This window comes from Gobius niger (assembly GCF_951799975.1).
Source record: "Gobius niger genome assembly, chromosome: 17".
Taxonomy (NCBI): Eukaryota; Metazoa; Chordata; class Actinopteri; order Gobiiformes; family Gobiidae; genus Gobius; species Gobius niger.
The window spans coordinates 20,999,881-21,022,650 of record NC_136868.1 but is presented as its reverse complement, the minus strand read 5'-3'; the positions used below and the strand labels follow the sequence as shown (position 1 = coordinate 21,022,650).

Sequence of the window (22,770 nt, the reverse complement as noted above, 5' to 3'; positions counted from 1 at the left end):
ATCAAATCAAACTGAACTTAATCCTGAAGCATACGGTTTCAGCACTGTAGTAAACAGTTTAAATCAAGCCACAGCGTTTAATACTTTTCTCAGAAGAATAGAATACACAGAGAGGGAATCGTTGTAAAAATGCAACACATCTTCAAATTTCAATGTCTGTATTGAGTCAAAATGAATACTTTTATCATATCTCCATATCCTTATCGACAATCACTTGGTGTCTTCCACATGATGATACTTTGCACTCCAACATGCAAACAGAAAGCGACCTCTACGGAATAACTGAACCTGTAGTGTTAGATTTCTGCAGATGTGGCGCATGTAGCGGCTCATTTTACACGCGTCACCTCCTCACTCGTAGACTCAGGAGAATCACTGCACAATTTACAGCCACTGCTTAATTTACTCTTGTATGTGCTGAGCAGTCAGGACTGAGCCTATACAGCATCCATGTGGTACAGAAGTGCAGCCTAAACCAATGTACAGCACTGGTGGTTGTGGACTGCTGAGGCTTTCCCTGCAGTGTTCGTGCATCCTCTTGTGCGCTGACTGTTTCTCCAAAGTAATGGTCCTGGGGTAATGAATGTATCCTGCAATTAATGCGACAATTTAACACAACAAGGCTGAAATACAATGATGAATAATGACGGATGATATCTCAGGGCCCTGACACCCCTTCCACAATGTGAAACTCCAATCTCTTGTCTTATTCATGCTGGGGTTTTGTTAGTGTAACTATTATTGCCCTTTACCCTTTGGTTTCCACATATCTTTAATAACATAATAACACATTCACAACTGAGACTTTCCACCGCAATTAGAGCAACATATTCCATGGAGCACACTTGTCATTGCATTGCCAAGAATAAACACATTGATGCAACGTTTTCCATCCAACCCCTGTAATGATGTAAATAAATACATCTTTGTTGGGCTTGGACATACAGCAGTCCAGCAATTGAGGCCAAATATAAATGCCAAGCTCTCTTTACACTGTGGAGGCTGGACTTGCGATGTCTTCTTCCTTTAAATCCAATCTCAAAGATAAAACATAAGACTTTTATCACGGTTTTGACTACATTGCCTATAGCGCATAGATAAAGGGACAGCTAATGTGGTTTAACTTAATAAGGTATGGACCTGCTGCATTTGTAACCCTGTTTATTGGACACGTACAGAAAGCAGAGCAGCACATGTAAGGAACAAACAGTAGGGTGACCTTGGTCCTCTGTCATTCATCTTAAAGGTCAGGACCCTCACCTCACTCTATTTCTGACAAATGATTACAGGCACTGCGTGTGGGACGATATATTTCTGCTTGCACTGGGCCTTGTAGACTTTTATGATTCCTTGTGGCAGATGAGATTTTTTTTTGATTGAATGGGTATCAATGACTACACCGATACTATTTGGCAGATAGTGAGAGTGCAAAATGAATGATGAGAGCACCAACAAGAGAAACTAGACAACTATAAAAAAAATAATAATAATAAAAACTACAGAAGCCACATGTGTTTGAAAGGATGGCCATTTTTTTTTTTTAAATCATCTATAAATGTGGTAATTCAATTCATTTTTTTGAAGCAACTGTTCTAAATGTGAAACAGCTCTCTGAATTATAATGTTGATGTGAGACTGGCGAAAAATACATAGGAAAAAAGTCCCATCAAAGGAACAATTCATGTTTTTTTAGACAAAGTTAGTGAGGTCAGGTCAAAGTAAGGATACTTCATACCTTAAAAGGAGGACCTCTGAGATCAACGCGATGTGGATAAAAGTAGCCACCTGAATGCAGATGATTCACAGCAGTGAAGCCCGATTTTGCTCTCGGAAAAACAATACCAAAATATTTGACAACTTAATAATTGACGCATGTTACTTGCGTCATGCATCCACTTCAAACCAAATTACATCCGAGGTTTCAAGGATTCGAGGCCTGTGTTAAGCTTTGTATTGATAATTTGTTTTTCTTCAGGAAAGAACATTCACCCTCTCTTTTGTCTGCTTTCCCACATCAAACACACAGAAATAGTATGTTTACCTCAGAGAAAATATAATTTACTGCTAAACGCATTTAGTCCTTGGGGGGAAAACAACAGGTGTGCGTCAGCTGTTGGCTCCAGTAACCATCAGTGAACCAAACCCATGCCAAACCAGATTATCCACTGTTGTGCAGTGATCAAAATATTTTCTAGTGGACACAGCACAACAGATGCAAACATATGTTACCATTAGCATTGGGTTAAAATAAAGAAATGCTGAACACAAAAAGTTAGATTTGTCTCCACGTTCCTGTGTTGTATCCCTAGGCAAGACACACACACATTTGCCCCAGTGCTGTCCAACATGCCGTGAGTTTATACCTGGCAAAGACTCCTGACCACAGCATGTGTGTGCTGTGGTGCGGGGAGAGCAGCGGAGCAGAGGGGTTGGGGCAGAGCACCATAATAAAGATGCATGTGTCTGATTTTGGACTTCAGTACAGAGCCAGCGCCAGGCAGGCCGACTACAGGATGCACAGCTCATCAAACTGCTCCCATCAACAAACCACTTTCAGGGCACCTGGAAACACTGAAAACATCTAAATGAGATTGGCTCCGAGAAAAGGTTTTTGAAATGTGGCATGGAAAAAAGAAAAACTGCTTTAAAAAAAAAAAAAAAAAAGAGCCATCCAACAACATCCATTCGTTTGCTTATTGACATTTTTCCCATATGTGCGGTACTGCATTAGAATTCAGTCTGTTATGTAGCTGTCTTTTACTGCCGTCCTTTTGTATAGTGTTCAACAGAGGCACATAAAGACGTGTTTACAATGTCTCTGCTCTTTTTATTATCGAACATAAACGGAGGGAAAGTGGAAACAGGGGGCTATGTGTACTGGCCGTTGGTCTGGCAGCATTTATCAATATACATGGTCACTTATCTGTTTGTGTATAAGGAGGAACTGCCACCCCATGAAAATGCAGATGGAGTTCAAACAGGTCTATGGACTTTTGGTTGGTGTCCAAGAGCAAGGGCAGGAGGGTTGTTGTCAGGGTTATGTGAAGGACGGAAATGAGATACTGTTATACAAATTACAGTATCGCTCACAGTACATCCAGGACCTTTTGAGCCCGTACTGTTTGGTCCTCTGGCCGGAACCTGCTAATTTGATAAAGGTTTTTATATTTCAGGTAATTATATTTCGATTGTCTGCGACTATAAGATAAAGAAAATATCAGCATATAAAGCTATTTTATTCAACAGAGTTACATACAGTATATTACAGACCAGGGTACACTCCGCTCCCTTAGGAACTATACAACATACGTTACTATTTTCAAAGATTGTGAATGTAATCATTGCTTAACCAATGTATTTTCTATTTCACATTGTGCATTTTAAGCTGATTAAATCTGTGAGTTGTTTTGGTGTAATGGTAATGTAGACAACAGCCCACTGTTCCCTTAAGCTGTTTCCTGCCTTAGTGGGGGAAAAAATTAAAAGTACCACAAGGAAATCCAATGAAAGGTTCTATTGAGGCTGCTCCAGGAAAATAACATTGAAATGGAAATGACAAAATAAACATGTTTACAAAAAACTGCTCAGTTATTTATTTTCTTGTGCCACTTGTGTATGTATGAGCCTCTTACACAGCTCGCAGCTCCTCAGATCGACCCAGTCAACCAGCTGATTCAGCCTTTGGGCTTATTGACTGAAACATTTTCCTGGCCGGCAGTTCGGAACAAAAAGTTTGGACGATAAATAGAAAGTCCAGAGGATTTTGTATGTTACATTCAGTTGAGCCCACAGTACTGTGTTTTTTTTCTCATTTAGTTGTTGGGTTAGGGTTAAGCAGAAGTAGCTGTCATATAAAAGAAAGGATAATCTAGCAGACAACAGAGACCGCAGAAAGGAGGGCTCATACTGTGCAATATAGCTGTGAATAAGGTCACCAAAATAAGGAGAAAAAACATTTGTTCATTGTGTGGTAATGTGTGTATTTTACCTTTTTATTGAGACAGAGCATGTACATTTTGTTGGAGTTTGTTTGTTGAATGTTAAGGTTTGAGCTTTAGGCTTTGATTGACAGAACTGTGGAGGCTTGTTGCTGCCCTGTAGTGCAGGCATATTCCCACCTTTTAGCCCTTTTTAAGAACATGCCCTGTAGGAGGAGCAAGGTGTGGCAGCTTAATTTCACTCTCCACATACTGTAGGCCAATTATCATGAATGGAACTGCCCTGTTTATCTCCTATAATATACCTATGGCCCCGACCAGATGAACAAAAAATAAATGCCATACCTCTGAGCCGCACTTCTTTTGTTCTTTTACTGTCTGGCAACAGCAGCTTGATGCTGAAGCTCACTCTGTTCTGCCTTGAGCAGCCAGCATGAGAAAATCATCAAATGAGGAAAAACATAATTCGTTAATTCTTTCTTGATATTGATTCAATTTTTCATCATTTTGAGCTGAAACTGCAGTCTCCAAACAGCTGTGTTTTGTTTATTTGATTTTAAATGGCACATTACGAGCTCACATATTGACCTATTAAAGTGTAATTTTGCACAAGGAACAGTTGCAGCAGCCTCATCAGCAAGATGCATTTGGTAACCGTGGAAACCATTGGATAACTACTCAGTGTCTACATGTGTTTTTAACAAACCTAACGCTGTTGGACACCGTGTCCAACTGAGCCAGTGGTACACAAGAACAGATGTTTACCAAAGCGCTCTGTGTTTGCACTGATGGTAATCATTTGTTAGTTTTGGAGACTATGCTCACTTGAGTTGTTTATATAGACTACTTACAAAATTATTTCTTTGATATATAACAGGCAATTTAACATTATGAAATTATGTGCTAAACATTACTATCTTGTTAAAGGAAAACTCTAAATCTGTTGACAAAGATGCATTTTTAAATGAGTAGTGCAACTTTAGTCCTCTTGCATTTGTGATACAACACAAACATTACAGTGTTGTAAAACCCTAGTATACAGTTACATAGTGGCTGCAATATAAAAAACTTAACACTTTTTATTTATTTACTTTTATATATTATTTTGTTTTGCTCCATCTCTATTTCATAGCATTTGTAATCCTAGCCAAGCCTTTCATTGCCACTATGTATAACAATCCAAACAACGTAGCATACACACCCACCAGACCTGTTGTTTGATATTACCTCCTCAATTAAACCCATCCTGTGTAAACATTTGGAAGCATGATCCTGTAGAACGCTGAGCTATCAGACTGCAAGATATCATAACATGTGGTCCAATCAATTTGAGCCTGAGGCGGTTTCTACCAAGGCCAAAAGCACTTCGTAATCATCTATAGATTCACATTTAATCAGTACACTGTGGTTGTATCGATACATCAAACCATTTCATTAGTAATTAGCGAGTCCAATATAGCGAACACACGACGGACGGACGGACGGACGGACTGTGGGAGAGCAAAGCATATACCGAGGATACGCCTTGGTCACTTTGCTGAGACTCTATTGATCACAGTGGAGTGTTTCAGCTGGACTGGCATCACTTAGGGAGCGGATAGATTTATAGCTTCATTAGCTGGTGTTTGAACAGGGCACAGCAACAGAGCAGAGAAGATATTGGCAGCTTAATGGATCATAGCAACGTTTATATATAACATAGAAGAAGAGTCTATTGTAACTTCACCAGCATTTTACCCGTGTGATCAATGTTATTTCTTTTTCTAGAGATGTATTCTACAGGCATTCAAGGTTCTGTTGATCAATAAGTAGTGAATTGTTTTTCATGGCGGTAAGTAGCAGTGGACATTGATTCCACTACACCGGTTTCTTAAAGGAATAGGCCACCGTTTTTACATACTGAGATATGCTCTTACCTCACTTTAGCCGAGTTAATATATCCCCGTCTGGTCTTTGTCCGTGCGCTCTGCCAGGCAAACGGAGCACATACGCAGCCTCTCCCACATGTCACATAGCTCCAAAAAAGCTCACGATAGAAGCTACCAAGCTCTTCCACGTGTTCCCTATTTAAATAAAGTTACGTGAAGTGTTTTCATGAGGCGTAATGATACGAGGAGCAAAACGTCCGCGCAGTAACTCCTAAAGACTTCCCCCGCTCACTTCCGTCAATAACCTTTAGGAGTTACTGCGCGGACGTTTTGCTCCTCGTATCATTACGCCTCACAATATAGTACCCCTTTTTATCTGCTTATAAAATCAACATGCTACATTTCTGTGTAAATATACTTCGCATGAAAACACTTCACGTAACTTTATTTAAATAGGGAACACGTGGAAGAGCTTGGTAGCTTCTATCGTGAGCTTTTTTGGAGCTATATGACATGTGGGAGAGGCTGCGTATGTGCTCCGTTTGCCTGGCAGAGCGCACGGACAAAGACCAGACGGGGATATATTAACACGACTAAAGTGAGGTAAGAGCATATCTCAGTATGTAAAAACGGTGGCCTATTCCTTTAAAGGGATATTCCAGGATTTTTGACATAGGGCCTCATTTCCTAGTTATCCAGAGTGTTGTTGATTTCTGGAGATTTTATTTCATTTCTTTAATCCATGCAGTCCTTATATTTGAAGAGTTTAGTGGTGCTAGGCTAGTGCTAGGCTAGTGCATGTCTATGGTAACTAGTAGCCTGCATTATAAACAGTCTGACCCAAGCACAGTGCACCTGAGGCAAATCACTTATAACACCAGACCGATATATATGTCTGTGTTGACTGAATATATTTTTAAATATAATCATTTTGCAGTTAAAAGAACTTATATTTGAGCAGCATCAGCTTCCTGGTTATAAGCTACGCAGCGGTGGAGTGATCTGCTCGGCTACCGGATCTACAGTAGTTTGTCGGCATTACGACACGTGGAATTCACAAAGGAGCTTTCCACAAATCAGACATGGTAATGTTTGGATGATTACCCCATGATTTTGAAGAGGTTTTTCAATCAATCAATCAATCAATCAAAACTTTATATATAAAGCGCTTTTCATACAAGGTTGTAGCACAAAGTGCTTTACAGATTAAAAGCCTAGCACTAGCCTAGCAAAAAATATGTATCTCCAGAAATCACCAGCTCTCTGGATAACTAGGAAATGAGGCCCTATGTCAAAAATCCTGAAATATCCCTTTAAATATTATTCCCTCATTTTGAAAGTAAAAAAAGAAAATCTAACTCACATGAAAAGGGTGGCAACAACATACTGTATATTTACGCTGAAAAATATGCGTTGCATTTTTAAATTGTGTGTTATTAATAAGGCTATAGCGTAAACCTGCATCAGAAATGAGCTTTGAAGCCCTTTCATCAGTTTATGCAAATGCAGAGTTGTTTGGTCCCGGTGGGAAAGCTCTTACAATGCAAACAAACTCATGCGCCCTTGGACATTGTCATTCTGAAGCAGTCTCTACATAAACAGCGGACATATTGTCTAAGCTCATAATGCATTTGGCAGGCGACATACAGTGGAACCAAAACATTACCGTATGCATGTCCACAAAGCGCACAGGGGTCACCTCCGCCGACCACACGAAACATCTCCACATTGTTAAATGTTATTCAAGACCTAAACGGTAGCCCGGCCCCAACTGTATCTTCAAAGCGGGGTCCTACTTTAAAAGCACAAGTGAAGTAATAGGTAGCATCCATCACTCCTGTTTAATTCAGTTTAAGTCATGCCTTTACTCCCTTTGAGAGGCCTGGGAGGAGCAATTATCCCATTTAGAGTAAACAGACATTCATCTCCTGTAGCGAAACTGGTGTAGGGAGCAGGGCCGACTCTGAAGAGTGCTCAAATCGCTCATCTTAGATAAACCACCGAAATCATGCCAACGACTTTCAGAATCATTCTCTTCAGGGTTCTTAGTCGCGCTGGGATTGGTTTGTCTCTATCTCCGTTGCCTTGATGAGGATATATTTCATGAATTGATGGTCAATTTCTTATCCTGGAAATCCAATCGAACCATTCATTCTGTTGAGCTCCCCAGATATTGTTTTCTATGTCTTTACTCGCTTAGAAGTCACACAGCAAGAAGGTATTGAGTTAGATTCCCTGGACGTGACGTTGGCATGTACTCCTTGTGACATAAGGTTTCTTTTGATTAATATTGAGTTTATCCATAATTCTCTAAATCACCTTGGAGGCCTGAAGGTAGCCCCCCAGGCCCCGTTTAAAGGATAAGTCCAGAATATTCTTTTCCTTCATGTGATGTATCTAAAAGCAATAACTTCACAAAGGCCAGAGTTCTCTTAGTGATAGTCTGTAAGATTGTCAATCGACTTTGTGCATAACTTCAAATCATAGCAAGCACGCCAAAATAAAAGCACACAGGTCGTCTCAATGATAAGTTCAGCTGTTACTTGCAACAATGCGTTTGTTGACGTCACGACTTCCACTTCCGGGTCCTGGCAGACCGGTGTAGTGGTGTGAGGTCGCGCCTATAAAAGGACACCGCCCCTCCACCTGAGCTCTCCCACCCGTGACGTCAGACTCTGCTGTGCAGGGGCCAGGCCAATTGATGTTCCTTTGTTACTTTTTGTTTTGCTTTGTATTATTATTTTAGCGTTGTTCTTGTTCTCATGTTTCTGTCATAGAGCTACAGTATGCCTTGGAATCTGATAAATGCTATATAAGTAAAGTAAGGATAAACGAATTGAACATGAATGTTTAAGAATATAAGTTGTAAATAATGTAAATATATGTATATATGATTTAATGTAAATAAAAAATAAATTTCAAAGTGACGTTTAGGCGCACTAAAGCCCCTGTTGTAAAGGCGTCAAGCCCAGAGGCTAGCGAGAGTGTGCGGGCATCGTAGCGTTGGTGAGTTAGTCTTGTACCGATTACCTGTCTAGTGTGCGTGTGAGCTCACGGGGGACTGTTTGTTGCATGCCGGTGGCTCGGCGATGGATCTCTTCCTCGTGGGCGTGCGTGTGTGGGTGGTTGTAGGAGCTGCGTGCCATCACCCGCTCAACTCATGGTATGGCTGTCAAAATACCCGTGCTAATTTGCATCTTCTTTGAAAGAGATGTAAAGTAGCCTAAACGTTTATTACTTTCAGGCTCTGTTTGCAGCGAGTGTCCCGAGCTTCCCCTTTTGGACCAGCTTCTGTTCTGTTCAGTTTGGTCTATTCTGCAAAGCCCCCAAATGGACTGTATTATCTCTTAACGTTGTATATCTGTGTCCATGAAATTGTGATGTCTGTCATGGAGGTTATCGGAAACAAGATGTATGAAGTTTGAAATGTTATTTATTAATAAAATTATACCTCTAGTAATTCAGCTCTGTCTCTCAGTCGAACGAATCTGTGCTGCTTAAAATGCAGGATATTTTGTGTTGCTGGGTAAGACCAGTAAATCTGATTTAACTGAACTAGCAAATATAGCCTATGCTAGTACCATTATGTGGCTACCTGTCCACCCGGCTAAACCGGCAAATATGCGAGAAAAAAACATAATTTTTTTGTTTTTTAAAACAACCACTACTGAATAAGATGGTGCTTTTATTTTGGTGTGCTGAATCGAAACAGGAAGTCACTTGGACCTGTTCACGGGAAAGCTCGTCTCATTGGTCGAAGTGATAGCTCGGGGATTCGGATTCGTGTCTGACATCAGCAAAGGCAGGGACTTTAGGGAAATTTTTTTTTTTTTTTAATATTTCTTACTTTATGTCAAATTTCAGACCCAGGCGCTCGATTAAACACAATCTATACCATTTCCAAAACATTTAAACTTTCAGATTATCACTTGAAACGCCACTGTTTATCAATGTTTCCTCCTCTTCTACAACCCTTGTGAGATAAGTGCTATCCTCTACTGCTGCCGGTGAGGAAAGCCACTGGTTATGCCCACTGCTGCCCACAGGTATGAATAATGGGATGATAAAGTCTATAATGGGCCCACCAGAGTTTATCAGACGCAGACAGTGCCCTTACTCAGCAATAAAATGGCTTCTATAAAAATCAGCTAGGCGCTTCACACTCCTCATGACTAATTGAATCAAAGCTTTTAAAATCACTCTCAGATGTTATCAGAACGGCTCTTTAGCTTTTATTGATAGCTGCAAGTGCTGCCTCGCGTCTTCAGACTCATTTTACACAGATAGTGAGTGGGCAGTAGTTTAAATCATGTCTGTAGAGAGGCACCTGCAGCCTGGAGAGGCACTGAGATTAAATCTTAATGCAGTCATGGGACACAGTGGGGTGAGGAATGCATGATTGAGCTCATCTCAGCAAAAATGTAATGTCCAACAGTTATAGCAACTCCGTATATGGGTTGTAGGGAGAATCTTAGAGGTTAATACATCCACCAACGAGCACCAGTTTCCCTCTCGTTCGGCTCAACGAGGGGGAAACTCATTTTTTCCACTTAAAAATATTAGATACATGAGAAAAAATAATAATAAAAGGCCTTATGATATAAAGGAGTTGCATGAGTTTATTTTTCATTCAGTGCAAAGTTTCATGCACGTTGCAGGTGATGCGTTTTCTCTGCATTAAGACAGACAGATGATGTAAATTCAGCCTCTAATGCTTTCTCTTTGTGTCTGAGTTTATCCAGGTTGAAATTATTGCCTTAAAACTCACTCACTTCATTGTCTTTGTAAATGTTTGCTGATTGCCTTTTGGCAACAACAATAAAGAACATAAGAACCAGCAGACACATTGTATTGCTACAACACCAGACTTCTGACTTTTGAGAGGGAGCCTAAACTATACATTATGCAAGTTCTAAATATCTCACTGAAATGTGGAAACAGCTGTGAACAACCCCCAGACTCTTCTTTATTTATTTCATTCAGGACACGCCTTTGTTTCTGTTTGACATTGGGTGACAGTAATAATAATAATAATAATAATGCATTTTTTATATAGCGGTTTTCTGGACACTCAAAGACGCTTTACATTGCACTGTTCATTCACTTCATATTCGGTGGTGGTAAGCCACTATTGTAGCCACAGCTGCCCTGGGGTAGACTGACGGAAGCGAGGCAACCAGTCTGCACCATAGGCCCCTCCGACCACCATCAACCACTCACTCACTCACTACATTCGCTAGGCTTCCTGGTGTTCCCAAACGGTCTCCCATCCAAGCACCGGCCAGGCCCTTCCCTGCTTAGCTTCCAAGGTCTGACGGGATTGGGCAGAGCAAAGGCAGTTCAGCCACAGTAGCTCTTATTATTGAACCAAAAATTACCAAACGAGACAAAAAAGTACATAAAAAGTCACTTTTATTTCTGAGTCGTATCGTGTTTTTTTTTTTTTACAATAAATACATATGATGCAATTATTGCACGTGCTGAGGATCAATCTATGTGCAATTTATACATAATTTATCAAATGTTTTCCCTGTTATGTTATTTGATGTGTATTTCATATTTTCCTCTTCATTTTAATTGGGCGACTCACAGAAGCACAAAGCTAATCCAAAAAAAAACAAAAAAAAAACAATTGGAGCAGCGGACAGCACACAGTTGAATAGCTTTGTAGACAGCCTGAGTCTCCATTCTCAGGCACATATTACATAAGGCTAGTCGTAGCAAACATATCAATCTACAGCGGCAGTAGCAAACATTCATGGAACGTACAGTATTCAAGATATCAAACAGAACAAACATGTTGAAATGACAGCCCTCATCTGGTTTCCACCTGTATAGAGTTTCACATTCAGAAACAGTAGGTGCTTGTGAGAAAATAAAACAGACCTATCACAACTTGCTTTATTCCAGCTCTAAGAATTTCGCTTTAACACTAAACAATCATTGCACATTATAGGTGTGGGCAGGTGATTTTCTGTTGCAACTTCAGGGGAAACAAAAAGGAAAGATTGAAACAAAACCTGCTCTGCTCTGTACAGTATGTGCACTATGACGCTGACTTGTAAACTTGATTTGTATCACTTCTTCTCCTGTGAATCCTATGAACTGCAAAGTACACATTAACTAATTATGTCTGACTGCTTGATGGACTTTATTTTATTAAAGATATGACACCATTCACGAGCTGGATTTTTCTTATGAACAGTTTTCCACAGCAGAGAGCGCACAGTGGAAATCCATGACACGAATTATCTTCAAGGCTGTATTTTGCTGCACAAACATTTTCTAATTAGCCCGCTGAAAGATTCAAATGGAAACTGCCGGAGCCTGCGGTGAACTGACCGTACCCTAAGGCCACTTACAAATTAATCTAATCACAGGTTTTAATGACATGGATTAAATGCCATATGTTGGACTTTAAGTATACGTTTAAGTGTACTTACTGATGCAAGAGGTGAATAATTGTTCAAATATGGGAGCCTAATGCCTAGCTACATATTTGCTTTGATTGGAGTGACTTCATTTCAACTATGACTTTTTCAACTATGACATTTGGAAGAAATTCTTTTGAAATACCAACTCAAAGTCACTAAAAATACCTACTTAGACGGGCTATATGTATGTGGGCCATGTTACCCACCGCATCTGGTTCAAGAATCAATCAAAAACAGCATCATCTTTATTCTTAATGGGAAGATGAGCTGGGGACCGGACCAGATTAGTTGGAGGGCTGTATCATTGGTATGAAAAAACAAAAAAATCTGCTGCTTTAATGCAACCATTTACATTCTGTATTCTACATAACATAAAGGCTGCGCTCATCTTCTCCTTGAGTAACTTGTCACTTGTCAGCTCCAGGATGTCAGTTTGTTTTGCATTTGAACTATTGAACTTGACACAGTACTATAGGGCAAACCTGTTTTTTTTGTTTTTGTTTTTTTCCTTCAATGGGGAAATGTCCTGTACATATTGTCAACTCTAGTACGACAAGAACATCCCCACTTTGGCTTTTACAGACAATGATTTTCCATAGCATCGTTATCACTTGTATAGAAGGCAAGACTGGATTGGGTCTGGGCAGAGTGTACAATTCTCCGGTCAGCAAAACCAGATGTGCTCATAAATAAAATAAAAGTGCATTTGTTTTAACATGGTTAGGATGTTTAGGAGGTTTGTGCAAGTGAACAGAAAAACAAAGCTTTAAAATGTAGCAGAGGTAGAGTCGAGGCTATAGCTTTGTGGAAAAAAACAAACATTCAACATTACACGCTTTACTAATCGCTTTAAACGTCTCACATTGATTGATCACCGATAATGCCTAATTTAGAGACAGAATTTTTATTGAAAGTTAACTCTTTATAATCTTACACTACAAAAGGCTCATATGTTGTTGCGTGAATTAACCGAGAGTTATTGTTGGGTTATTGAGCCAAAGCGAAAGTCAATCATTTTACAACCAAAACTCAAAATGTACATTCAGACTCGACCTTTAGCCTAAATACTGCCTTGCATCAGTCTTACACGGAACAATGATCACTATATTGTCACGTGTTTATGGATTTGTCGTGATGGTGTGTCTCCCCAGCCAGAGCGTATGCCTCCTGTACTTCGCTTTGAAGCCGCTTCAGAAAGAACAGACATGCCATGCTCCGACATTATTGTTACACATGATTGTTTTCTGTATGTTCACGTTTCTGTCATTATCACTGCCATAATAGTGACCTTGTACTGTGAATTGTATTAACATAGCGTCCACACCATTTGTGTTTTATGACTCACTATTGATTTTGCAGTTGTGTCTTCCGGCTTAACAGTAGTTTTCTTTTAAAGAACTAATGTTTGTATAGCATTTTCAGTTGTTTGTTGTGTAGCAACTGTCGAGCTAAGATAAACCACTCATACTCTATAACATGTGAAAATGATTTGAAGCTACAATCATTTTTTTTGGGTAGACCATAATGCCACTAATCTTTTACTTCAGAGACAACAATAAACTTCCAACAGTCCAAAATGTAAAACAATAAATAGTATTTCTTTATACAAATAAATAGTTAAGATTTTGCATTTTCTTTGCACATTCCTTATGTAAATTGCACATTCTCTAAAACACTTTGTCCGTTATTTACAAGTCGACATGTTTTGTACACATTCACATAGGCCTTGCTTGAGGGTGCAGTGATCAGGCCATTTTCTTTTCTATATGGCACCTGTTGGTGGGCAACAAGACAATCTGTCTTCAAGTCGATGCTTTAGAAGCAGTGAAAGGATTTGAGTGGATTTGACAAGAGCCAACTTAAAGTGGCTAGACGGCAGTGTCAGAACATCAACAAGACCGGCTCATTCACTATTATCTGCAGCGATCAATGGTCAAAAGAGATCCAAACAAAGATCAGTGATGAAACAGACCTGTGGTGTGTCAGGTGAAGGCTCATCAATGCGTAACAAGAGTTACTTGAGTTCAGATTGCTCATGAAGTTAATGCTGGTTCTGACAGTCATTGCATTGCTGTGTATAAAGCTACACCATAGGTAGTTATGACACCGCCACCAACACACAGCATGTGGTCATAATGCTTTGCCAGATGTGTATGGCTGTGATAATTACTACAACAGCAGAAAAGCCAATAGGAGTATAAGGTGATGCGTCCACATGCTGGTTAGCTTTAAAGCACTCGTGGCTTCCTCAAATACTCCACGTTTTTCCTATGAGGGCTGCAGTGGCTCCCCCATAACATTTGTACATTATATCCAGTTTCAATCATTTGTCTGTGGTTTATGAAGGCTCTCATTGTCCTGATTCTGTTTGTTGAGGGCATCACGTGCTGTCTGAGTGTCCTTTCGCTCCTCCATGGAGCAGTTGGACACAGCGTTGGCCATGATGCAGAACTTCCTAAGAAGGATCTCTCTGAGGAGCAGATAGACCCATGGATCTAGAATTTGGTTCAGTGATGCAAGGCGGATGGCAGTGAGAAAGAAGTTACAATCTAAGTGGTGGTCCCGGCCGGGGCCCAGGTTGGTTTTCCCACTGGTGGAGTTGCACTCATGGGAGGAGGTTTGTGTGGAGATCATCCTTAGCATTAACACCTGTGAAACATACAACAGAGTGTGAAAATTACATCAAGACATACAATCTTGAAAGATTTGTGTAAATAAAAATGTTTAACAATATTTATATTGTTCTAATCAACATGCTGTTCAACCAGGACTCTTCTAAACAGATACTGACTCAAAAAAACAAAAACAAAAAGTAAAAAATTCAATTTGGTAAGAACTGAACAAGCAATAAACCTGGTAGTAAACCTCTTTTAATTCAATTTCTCAATGGAATGCTTTATGAGATGTGTCATCTCGTTTCCGAGGGGGTCCATAAGCACAAAACACTACCGGTAATGACAATTAACAAGATACATAAGACAAAAACAGAACTAACAAATGTTGACAATGTACTAAATGCTGTAACATACTAATAATTGTAATGTATTAATACAATGCAAAATATGTCTATTGCAATTCAAGAAATTGCATATAATTGCATATTACAAACACACTTTTTTTTAAGGATGTAATTAAGTATTTTACAACATCAATGTGTGTAAAAGAGTCAAGGTACAAAAGAGTAACAAGTGCACTCTGTCCATTCCCAAACTTGGGGAAAATGAAGTGGGAAGTAGCTACATATGACTAATTGATCGCCTAAACTACTTCATACTATGGAAAATGGTCTAGGAAACATGTTTATTTTATGAATTTATTTGTTTATTTGAAATGGACGTAACAATAGCATTAGATACACCAGATACATTGTCTTTAGTGTTATAGCAAAACTGCTCATTTGCAACACCATAGGAGGCTGGTCCTTTGCAGCAGTCCCCGGAATAGTTCATTTTTTGCTAAATCATCAGCAGCCACAGTGTTGAGCCTGGCCACATACTGCATGGACACAGATCCACAGTCATGTCCAGTATTTCTATTAATATCCACTGAGGGACTAATAAATATGTAACTGACAATGCATGACCTCACAGCATCACCAGCAGACCCTTCTAACAGGACCCAACTAAGTGGATTGGCCTGTAATTGAAAATGACAGCAGTGTTTCAAAGGGGGCATTGTCTCAGAATTGGTAGCCTATAGCTTGGGGAATGATGAGGTTACAAGATAGGTAGACATAAGAAAACGTGTGCATGAAACAGTCAAATAAACTAGCATATTGAAAGAAATCTTACCAGCAAAGGGGACCAGCATATCAACAAGACGCACATAATCCCTAACAACTGAATGACTGTCTCTGTAGTAAGTCTTTCCCACTGTTTTGAGGACTGTGACGCGCCGGACTTCGTTTTGCAGCGTATGATCAAGCCCCGTATGGTCACCACATTACAAGAAAGTGTCACGAGCAGCGAGAAAATCCCAAGTGCCGCGAAAGTGATTGCAAAAAACATGTTGCCTGAAACCGCTCTGTCCCCCGCGCTGATGAAACACCAAGTGCCAGGCCACTGACGCGTGTATTTTCCGACTCCGAAGATGGGCAAAAGCGCAAAAAGCAACACAAGGCACCATATGACAGTTAGAGCCTGTTTGGTCACGCTGGTTTTCATGTGGTTTGAGTACCAGTGCGGGTTTGTTATGGCAGTGGCTCTTTCAATTGCCATTGCGCTGGCCATAAACAGTGCGTACAGGCCGAAAGTTGTCATACAAACACCGAAGAAAGGGCACAAGTAGCCCGAAGAGTCGATTTTGTCCCATTTCAAGTCGGCTCTGTAAACTGATATGACTATTGGGCTTGTTAAAAGCTGTCCAAAGAGGTCTGTGAGCGCTAGTGAACCAATGCAAAGCAGGAATGATCGTTTCCTTTGATTTTCCTTTTTTCTGTAGGAGATATAAACTAGGATAAGTGCTAAAGAGTTGCCCACCATCCCAGTCACCATCATGGTAATTGGGAATCCGACTGAAACAGATCTACAGCTGGAGTTCTTGGTGATATTCCCCTCGTGCAGCGTCTTGGACATGTTGGAGTCCAGCATGTCTCCTCCATTAGTCGCCTGAAAGTCCTCCAGGGAATCACACGCATCCACTGTCATCCTTCTGGTGGGGATAAACAAGTGTAGAGCAGATAAGCCATGTGTGAGTGGTAATAAAAAAAAAAATGTACACATCTATGCACCAACCGCCGCCAACTGAATGCGCTGCGTAAAAGCGCATCTGCGTCTTTACGCGCGATAGGCGGGACTTCGAGACCGTTGAACACGTGCAATTTACAACCACCGCTCTTGACTGGCTGTAGTAGCGTTCACATCCACTTAGCCAACCTGGCCGTGAATTATTTGTAATTATAGGTCTGTTAAAAAGAACAGCAAATTGTCCCGAAAGGTTGTGGAGGGGGGGTTGATCTCTCGAGGTTGGGTTACGAGCATCATATTTTTTTTAATCAAGTTATTCGTTTATTTGGTCGGGAAAGCGCATGTTAATGAACACACATGGGACTCGTGCATGTAAACACGCCAAATCCCCCAAATCTCATTCATCTAGAACTATTGCATATGTTTTTAGTGGTAGGGGAAACCAGAAACCTTTGCAGACACGGGTGAAGATTAGCCTAACGCAATTCAATATTGGACTGCACTGCACTGATGTTCTGCAGTTTTATTTTCTATTCATTTCGTTCTCGGCACACAACTTGCCCGGACATTGAAAATGAAATGTTTTAATTGTGCCGTGAGCGCCACTTGCTGACCACTTTCGATACTACAGAAACAGTGCCCACGTGTTACCCGCCGGGATAAATCTCAAGAGTCATCGCTCTCAAGTTGAATTTTGCTCGTGTTTTATGTGCATTTCGAAACTTGAGAAAATGACTGCAGTTAATGACAATCAAGACGCTGCATCTTTGAACTGTTTTATTTACATGTGTACATTAGAGTTTGTCCAAATAGAATACTGTACTACTGTTGAATCCTACAGCAGGAAATTGTGGATGCATTATCTAGAAACTATTGTGGTTTTTTTTAGTGACACAATTAATGGAAAACGCCAAGGCTGAACACAAATCCAAAACATTTTAAAGCACCTGTACTACAGTCATTCTGGAAAAATGTTAAGAATACTTACCTTCAAAAAAAAAGAGAGAAAAAAAAAAGATAAAAGTAGACAACACAGGCCTACATTGCAACAATTATTATTTTTCTTTCAATAAAACATTGCAGAAAAAAAAATATCTCATGAGCCTTTCCCCTTCCATCTTTAAAATGTAAGTCTTTTTTACACTGACACTGAAACAAAGAAAAATTGACTTCCTTGTATGGAAATGTTTTCACTGAACAGGTGATATTCGAAGGACAGTTCTGGACATCTACAGTTAAGACAGTTGAAGAATGATTGGGTTGTACTGCATATGTTTAAAAGGACAAAAATAATGACTATCATTTGATAGACGGTAGATCAACAGTGTTACTGAATGGATGTATTTGATATTCTTGTAATACAACATGCACTGCAGTAAGGGTTATTTTTCTTGTGTTCAATGGTTGTTTAAAGTTATTTGTTTTTTAAACTGGAGCCAGAATTGGAAGACCCAGAGGACTGCCCACGCCTCCTGCAAGCAAACACAAATGGGAAGGAGCACAAGGTCAGCACGCTAAACTATTTGTCACTACTTATTTATCACTAGTTATAAAAAATAATTGTATATTATCGCAATAAATCAGTATAGCGTAAAATGCCACATATATTATTAAAAGAGATCATTCCAAAATACAGAAGAAGGCAGCAGACGTCTAACAACGCTCTGTGCCACTGTGGTATTCCACATAAACCCAAACCTTTCGGACGAATGAGATCTAGAGCGCCTGCGTTTCCTCTCTCCAGAAGAGGACCGGGAGCGACTGCGCTTGAGTGTCCTCTCGGGGGATGAGGAGGGCGAACGGGAGGCCTTCCGAGATGAGCCTTTTCCAGACCTGGAGCTGGATTTTGTGAAAGGATAGACCAAGTACAAAGGTCAGCAAGGTCACAATCAACTTTACTTGCATGGCTTTATCAACTGCTCTACACATCCTTCCAAAAAGCGCTGATTTGTTTTTCTTTGTTTTTATACCTTTATTTAACCATGAAGTCCCACTGAGACTGAGAATCTCTTTTTCAGGGGATCCTATTGTACATATTTTCAATGGTCGGGGAAACCGGGGAAACATACGCTGACGCGGGGAGAACATGCAAACTCCACACAGAACCGTCTGGCCGGGGAATCAAACATGGGACCTTTCTGCTGTGAGGCACTAGCGCAAACCGTTGCACCAATGTGCTAGTAAGTGTTAATCCCTATTTGGATAAGAGACACAAACAATTTGGGTAAAACGCTACAAATCTGATGAAAGCTGTTTGATTAACCCTCAAGGTACTGTATCTATCTTTGTCTATTAGTATTCAAACAAAGTAGAGTCAATAATCCAAACAAAATAAATCAAAATCAACTGTGCCATAATTGTGTAGCCATGCCGTATATCTGACTACAGAAGTGATAACATAAAACTAGACCAAAGGACTGAGCTGAGCATCTGCCCCACACATCCACTCTCTGAGGGAGAGTGCATGTCACCTCATTCACCTGGAACGGGACCTGGAGTGAGAGCCAGACCTGGAGCTGGACGAGCTTCTAGAGCGGGACCTGAAACGCAAAACAAAACCTTTCCAGTTATCTCAGTACAGCATCAATAAGTAGCTTTCAATATCTGCCATCACAGAGAAACGGCAAATGCATGTGCGAATGCAGAGTTAAAGCAATACACAGCAATGACTACTGTAATTTCAATGTAAAAAAAAAGGTTTCTTTTCAAAAATATTGATTTTGGCCAATAGGCTTTATTGGACAGGAAAGTGCAGGGTGAAAGGGGGTAAAGGGCAGGGAGAGACATTCAGCAAATTGTCGGGTATTGTTTAGCCCAGGCCAGATTATACTCATGGGTATAAACTGTCCCAACATATATGCTTGTGGGCCAGTCCAGCATATCTATTGACGGAGCCAAATCTCACAAAGTTGCTCTTCTAAAATAGCAGACTCATGATCTGTGCCTTTAAAGTAACGGTAAATGTATTAAAATTTCAATTTATAATAAAGATATTTAGCCTCTTTTGTGATGAACCGGTCACAAATCAAGGGTACATGTTGGCTTTACTGTATGGGTTTCTGTGTTGGGCTGAGGATAAGCGCAAGTCTGACATTTGCTTGGAACATGACAAAGTTTCAATAATAAATAAAGAGTTGAAAAATTAAAGAAATGCTTGTGTACATCACTCTACGGATATCATGGGGTTATAATCTGGCCTGAGCCATATTACACCCGGGGTACAAACTACCCCAGGCCCCTTAACCCTGAGTATAGTCCAGACAAGGGGCACATCATGCGGCAGTCAGAGTGGAAGCAACATTAAAAAAATATTTATGGGGATGGTTTTATATGTCATAATATGCATAAAGTTCATATCATGAATACATTTCAAATGATGATAATTTAAGACAGTTTTGTAGTGGGTCACACTACAGAACCAAAACTCTTGCACATGGATATTTTGGCCATGTTGCAGGTTTTCCTCCTCTGACTGCGCTTATGATATTATACAAAACGTTAATACTCAAAAGTATACACAACAGAAGGATCTGTTATGTAAAAAATGTATACTACTAAAGGAAGTAAGGTTAAGATAGAGGAAAACAACAATTACAGGACAATGACTGCAAGGCATAAATGGAATATAGAGCTGATACTGACATTTTGCCCGTTGTTACCCTTTGACCTGTACCCGTTTACCTGGACCTGGACCGTGAGGCAGAGCTGGAGGAGCGAGAGGAAGAGCGAGAACGGGACGAGCCCGAGCGACTGCCCTTGGTCTTCTCCTCCTCCTCCTTCTTCTTCTTCTCCCCATCTTCGTCACTGGCATCCAAGTCATACTTCGAGAGGTCTCCGTCTTCGTCATCATCATCATCCTGAAGAGAAAAGTTTTATTACAAACCGACTGAACTCATTTCAATACGGTATCTTAAACCAATAAACTTACATCCAACTTGTACTTTGAGAGATCGCCATCTTCTTCTTCTTCCTCTTCTTCCTCCTCATCCTCTACGCGCTTTGTTTCTTTCTTTTCACCGTCTTTAGAGGAAGACGTGCTGCTGCTTTTACCACGGAACTTCTTCTTTTTCCTGCCGAACTGTGACAAGAGATGTGTAAGTGTAACATAATGCCATCTCAAACAGACTTTCAAATCACTTCAGCAACACAGACCTCATCGTATTCCCCATCGGACTCCTCTCGTTCAATATACTCCACATTCTCTCTTTCATTGAAGCCCCCACCATAACCTGAAAGGGAATAAATTCTCCAAATTAGAGCCTAAAAATGTTTCCAGCCGTTTCAAAAAACTTGTTACCTGTTCTTTCTTCAAGCTTGGCATATTTGGGTGTATTACACATGTTGCACTCTGATCTTCTGGCCCAGTTTACGTTGCCACATCTGTACCAAGAGTCAAGTTTTATAAACACCATTGTTTCAAATGTCAATGCATTTCTTGTAATGTAATGTCGGACTTACGTTTTACATTGCCAGTCGTTTGCACTAAAGAGGCCTCTGCTCTTTTCAGCCAGGGTTTTCCCAATTTCTGTCCCTCCTGCTTTCATCATCTTGGCCTCTGTGGTTTTCTCTGCCGAAAAACATACACAAAAATAAACCCAAGCTTGACATCAGCGCCTCAAATCCAGCACACTGACGCACCTCTGCCACATCTGTTGCAGCTTGTTCTCCTGGCAAAGTTCACATTTCCGCACCTGTGACCAGAGCACATATATGGTGAAGCAATGTTTACTTCTGACGTTCTGCTCACCAAAGCCCTGTCCTCTTCTGTAAAAGCTCTACTCTCCTTACTTTTGGGTTTATCGGCCCCACACACGAAGTAGATACACTGCAACACGATCCCCCCACTTTCAATTTAGATTCCTCTCCACAGTCAACAACATCACGCCGAAAGCACCCTCTCAAGCTAGCAAGAATCTACTAGCCTTAGCCCATTTAGGTTGTTAGCTTGCCATTCGGGTAAATTTAAGGCAGTTTTTCAAAATAAAAATCGTTGTAGGCTTAGATATCTTTATGTTTACGCTGATAGTGAATGGCTAACACTAATGTGACCAGTGATGGTATGAAATCAACACACTACAGGGCCTCTCATGCTACAAGCTAACAGCAACATGCTAACGTGCACTGGTCCTTTTCAGACAGGTATTTATAAGAGATTCTCTCTGCAATGTGATAACCCTGAGGTACTCACTTCTTATCAGGACAAATCCAGTCCCCGTCGCTTACTCGAAAACTCTTCCCTGACATTTTTTTTTAGGCTGGAGCGCTGACAAATGTTGGCGCTGGTTGTTGTCTGAGCAGCTCTGAACGTGCTCAGTTCTGTCTCGGCAGCTGCAGCTCCGGCGCTGCGCCTCACCAGCGCCACCTGTTGGCACTGTTGCGCATTGCTGTGGTGGGTGAACCTCAAAAATGAAAGGAAAAAAGGTTTTCTTTCCATCTGCATCACATTTTCAAAATAACATAAATGTGTAAACAAAAGGCCAGAGCAAAAGTTAAGGGGACAGCAAAATGAATGCATCGTATCCCTCTTGTATGTTGATGGATATTTGCCCATTCTTCCTTACAAAAGTCTTCAAGAACTAAGAGATTTTTTTTGGCAGTCTAGCACATAGCCTGCTGCTCTTTGGAGGTTTATCAGATCTTCAATGATGTTCAGGTCAGGAGATCATTTGTAAAAAGGGATCTGCTTTTTAACTTCAGCTTTTCCATAGACGATGACATTATGTTTGCCTTCATATGCCGAGGACTAGTGAGTGTGAGAGTCACATCCAAGATCCATGAGGAAAAGGCCCCAACAGATTACGTGCTCAGTGAATGTCTCAGACAATGTGGAACAGAGAGTGCTGGA

The 22,770-nt window shown here is 40.5% G+C and overlaps 2 protein-coding genes across 3 annotated transcripts; both read right to left on the bottom strand.

Annotated features, from left to right (window-relative positions):
• Positions 1–13,764: 13,764 nt before the first annotated feature.
• ptger3 (prostaglandin E receptor 3 (subtype EP3)) lies at positions 13,765–17,131 on the bottom strand. Its single transcript, XM_079575068.1, has 2 exons — positions 16,032–17,131; positions 13,765–14,889 (listed from the first exon to the last, which is right to left on the bottom strand). Exons 1-2 carry the CDS (start codon positions 16,959–16,961, stop codon positions 14,560–14,562), a joined length of 1,260 nt encoding a protein of 419 aa, XP_079431194.1. The 5' UTR covers positions 16,962–17,131; the 3' UTR covers positions 13,765–14,559.
• Positions 17,132–17,777: 646 nt separating this feature from the next.
• On the bottom strand, positions 17,778–22,265 carry zranb2 (zinc finger, RAN-binding domain containing 2). 2 transcript variants are annotated; one of them, XM_079575545.1, is made up of 10 exons: positions 22,114–22,265; positions 21,564–21,616; positions 21,384–21,492; positions 21,223–21,305; positions 21,078–21,154; positions 20,854–21,003; positions 20,607–20,782; positions 19,406–19,465; positions 18,624–18,764; positions 17,785–18,397 (listed from the first exon to the last, which is right to left on the bottom strand). In XM_079575545.1, exons 1-10 carry the CDS (start codon positions 22,167–22,169, stop codon positions 18,340–18,342), a joined length of 963 nt encoding a protein of 320 aa, XP_079431671.1. In that variant the 5' UTR covers positions 22,170–22,265; the 3' UTR covers positions 17,785–18,339. The 2 variants fall into 2 exon arrangements, with proteins under 2 accessions (XP_079431670.1, XP_079431671.1); XM_079575544.1 differs by having other exon boundaries at positions 17,778–18,764.
• Positions 22,266–22,770: the final 505 nt, after the last annotated feature.